The sequence below is a fragment of the Nematolebias whitei genome, chromosome 15 (assembly GCF_014905685.2).
Source record: "Nematolebias whitei isolate Nwh7 chromosome 15, NemWhi1, whole genome shotgun sequence".
NCBI lineage: Eukaryota > Metazoa > Chordata > Actinopteri > Cyprinodontiformes > Rivulidae > Nematolebias > Nematolebias whitei.
Window position 1 is genome coordinate 38,128,428 of NC_056512.1, and position 3,389 is coordinate 38,131,816.

Below are 3,389 nucleotides of genomic sequence, written 5' to 3' on the forward strand. Positions count from 1 at the left end.
CTGGTTTTAATGCAGTGAGGTCCAGAACCAGACCTGGTTTTAATGCAATGAGGTCCAGAACAGAACCACATGCATGAGTCTTTTCCCAACAACTGAGTAAGTCTGGTGAGGCTCAGATGTCCCAGTTTTTCAGCAGCTTTGAACGCAGCATCACTCTGCAGATGTTGGACTCTGTCCATCATGGTGCACTAAGATTCATGACTGGCTGTAACTACCGTACCCACCACTGCACCCTGTATTCACTGGTTAACTGGTCATCATTAACTTCACTGGTTAACTGGTCTTCACTGGTTAACTGGTCATCATTAACTTCGCACAGATTCTCCCACTAGTACATTTTCATCTTTAAATCACTTCTTGGTCTGCTGCCTTCATACATCTCCTCCTACATGTCTCTGCATGAGTGCAGCTACAGCGTGCGCTCTCAGGACATTATTACCTGCAGTGTTCCCTCAGTGAGGACTGAACTTGGCAAAAGGTCCTTCTCCTACTCCGCTCCTGTTTCTTGGAATATCTTGCAAAAAGATCTGAAGCTCTCGACATTGACCTCTCTAAGTGGCTTCAAACATCTGTTACGTTCCTGGCAAGAACCAACACAGACATGTTCCTGTTCTTAGTATTTTATATTGTTTTATAATGTAGCTGTTTTTTTGTTACATTTTTGTTTTATTTATTTTATTTACTTTTCATTTGACATGTTTTTATATGATTGTTGTTGTCTGTACCTCTTCTGTTCTTTATTTAAATCAGGCCTCTCTGTAAATGAGTCCACGAGGCTCAATGAGACCAACCTGTAGAAGTAAAGGCTGAATGAATTTGGAGGTCACCTTCAGACAGCTGATCCGTGCACAGCAGGCAGATTGTGCACGTGTTTGTTTTGTTTGACTCGTGTTGCTGCCATCAAATAAAATGACGTCGTTGTTTCTCAACATGTTTCAGTTTGAACTCCACAGTGGATCAAATGTTCATGAGACTTTTTAAATCATTGCTTCTGCTTGTAACTGAATGAGCTCCACAGGAAGTGAAATCAAACCGAAGACTCTGGTTCTGGTTCTGGTTCTTGGTTTGGGTCAACAACACACACACACACACCATATTTATTTGCTCAGTAGTGTTTTATTTGTGAGAACAGCTGATGTTGGTCGTCTCACTTGATCTGCTGAGTCTCGGTCGTGACCTGGCCGTCCTCAGTGACCTCCTTGGTGACGATCACCACCTTACGAGTCGTCGTTGTTGATGATTTGGAGGAGGAGGAGGAGGAGCTGCAGGAGAACGACACACGACTTCAGTTCATGTTTAGTCGACAGTCTGAGTCACAGCTCACCGACCGGCTGCTGCCTCAGATACATCTAAACCTCCACAGTCCTTCACAAGGAACTTTGTAAAACTTTATGAAATGCATTTTATGACATGTTCAAGAATCTGCCCGGCCCGGTTCAGTCCCAGCTGGGACAGCTCACCTGCCGCCTCCCTCTCCGTCCAGCAGCCGTCTGTACTCTCCGATCTCCAACTCCAGTCTGGTCTTCATGTCCAGCAGGGTCTGGTACTCCTGTCCCTGTCGGGTCAGGTCCGTCCTCAGATGTACCAACTGCTCCTCCAGAGCCAAAACCTGCTCCTGGTAACCTGACAGGCGCATTGCGTAGCGGTTCTGCGTCTCAGCCAGCGTGGCCTCCAGACTGGCTTTCTGTGGAGACAGAGAGGACACGTCCCAGTTCGTTACCGGTCTCAGCTGGGCCAGGTTTGTGTTTGTTGGTGGTCTCAGAGATGTTTCAGACAGATGTTGAGTGTTTGACGCTCACCATGCTGAGCTGAGACTGGAGCTCGATCTCCAGGCTCTGCAGGGTCTGTTTGAGGTCTTTGAACTCTGTTCTGGTTGTCTGCAGGGTTTCAGTGCTGACGGCGACTTCTTTGTTCAGGTCCTCAGACTGCAGAGACACCAATTAGGAAAACATTTATTATTCTCATAAACATTTTATTTATTATTATTAAATTTATTGTGTAACATCTAATTAAAACTCCTTCGGTGTTTTAAGACTTTCTGTTAAAAGGAAATCAGCGTTGATGTGCAGTTCCACTTCCGGCCATTAGATGACGCCAGAAACATGTTCCTGGATGAGTTTCAGCTCAGGAGGTGTCTGTGTGCTTCGTGTTTGCCCAGATCTTTCAGCTGAAATCATTGGTTTTACGTTTTACTCACCTTGGCCTGGAACCAGCTTTCTAGCTCTTTGCGGTTCTTGGCGGCGACGCTCTCGTAGTGGTCTCTCATTTCAGCCATGATGGCGGTCAGGTCCTGCTGGGGCGCGGCGTCCACCTCCACATTGACCTGACCGCTGACATGTGACCTCATACCTAGCAGGTCCTGCAAGAACATTTCATGATCATTTGAACTGTCGCAGTAAGAAGTCTTGTCTCTGGTAAACCGTGGAGGGTTCACGTTTCAGCTCACCTCCTCGTGGTTCTTCTTCAAGTAGATGAGCTCCTCCCTCAGGGCCTCGATCTGCATCTCCAGGTCGGATCGTGCCAGCGTTAGTTCGTCCAGGACCCTCTTCAGCCCGGCGATGTCGCCCTCCACGCTCTGACGCATCGCCAACTCGTTCTCGAACCTGCGCGTCCAACACAGCGTTAATCACATCTAGTGTGTTCAGTCAGGAGGAGCGGCTTAGGCTCCGTCAAACTGGACCCAGCAGCTGCTCGATCAGACTCACTTGAGCTTGAAGTCGTCAGCGGCCAGCTTGGCGTTGTCGATCCCCAGGTACACAGCTCCATTTTCTTGTTTGGCAATGATGATCTGAAACCAGAAAAAGAACAGATTCAGACGTAAAGTTCGTCTTTATAAAAGATTTCGGGTGAACCAGCAGAAGGCCGAAAGGTTCTGTTTAGGTTCTGGTTCTGGTTGTCTGGGTGTGGTCGGTCATGTCTTGCCACAGGGCATTTTGGTTTAGGAAGGATTCAGTTTGTTTTGGGTTAAACATTTTTTTAGTTTGACCTTTGACTCTGCTGTACCGAACACAACGCACCATTCTGAGCTCAGAACCGGGTCTCACCTTGTCGTGCAGGTCGCTGATGGTGGCGTAGAACGCAGAGTAGTCGCGGCCCTCGGGTTTGGACTTGCCCTCCATGTACTGTCGGATCTTCAGCTCCAGTTCGGCGTTGGCTGCCTCCAGTTGGCGGACCTTCTCCAGGTAGGAGGCCAGGCGGTCGTTCAGGTTCTGCATGGCGGCCTTCTTGTTGTCGGAGATGTCCATGGCGTCGTTCAGGTTGAAGCCTCCTCCTGCGGCAGCAGAGGAGGAGAAACCTCCCCCAGCGCCATAGGAGTAACCTCCACCAACACCAGATGAGAAACCTCCACCGCCACCGGAGGAGAAACCTCCACCGCCACCGGAGGAGAA

The 3,389-nt window shown here is 48.7% G+C and overlaps 1 protein-coding gene across 2 annotated transcripts in view; it reads right to left on the reverse strand.

Moving 5' to 3' along the window:
- Positions 1–1,096: 1,096 nt before the first annotated feature.
- LOC119421824 (keratin, type I cytoskeletal 13) overlaps positions 1,097–3,389 on the reverse strand; it is a 2,524-nt gene continuing 231 nt past the window's right edge. The window contains exons 2-8 of one of the 2 annotated variants that reach the window (XM_037689188.1): positions 3,045–3,367; positions 2,706–2,788; positions 2,447–2,603; positions 2,198–2,359; positions 1,800–1,925; positions 1,461–1,684; positions 1,097–1,262 (exon numbers count right to left, since the gene is read on the reverse strand). In XM_037689188.1, the coding sequence (XP_037545116.1) occupies positions 1,148–1,262; positions 1,461–1,684; positions 1,800–1,925; positions 2,198–2,359; positions 2,447–2,603; positions 2,706–2,788; positions 3,045–3,367 (1,190 nt within the window). In that variant the 3' untranslated portion in view covers positions 1,097–1,147. Of the gene's footprint in view, positions 1,263–1,460; positions 1,685–1,799; positions 1,926–2,197; positions 2,360–2,446; positions 2,604–2,705; positions 2,789–3,044 lie in introns of both variants that reach the window. The other variant, XM_037689187.1, reaches the window with a different exon arrangement.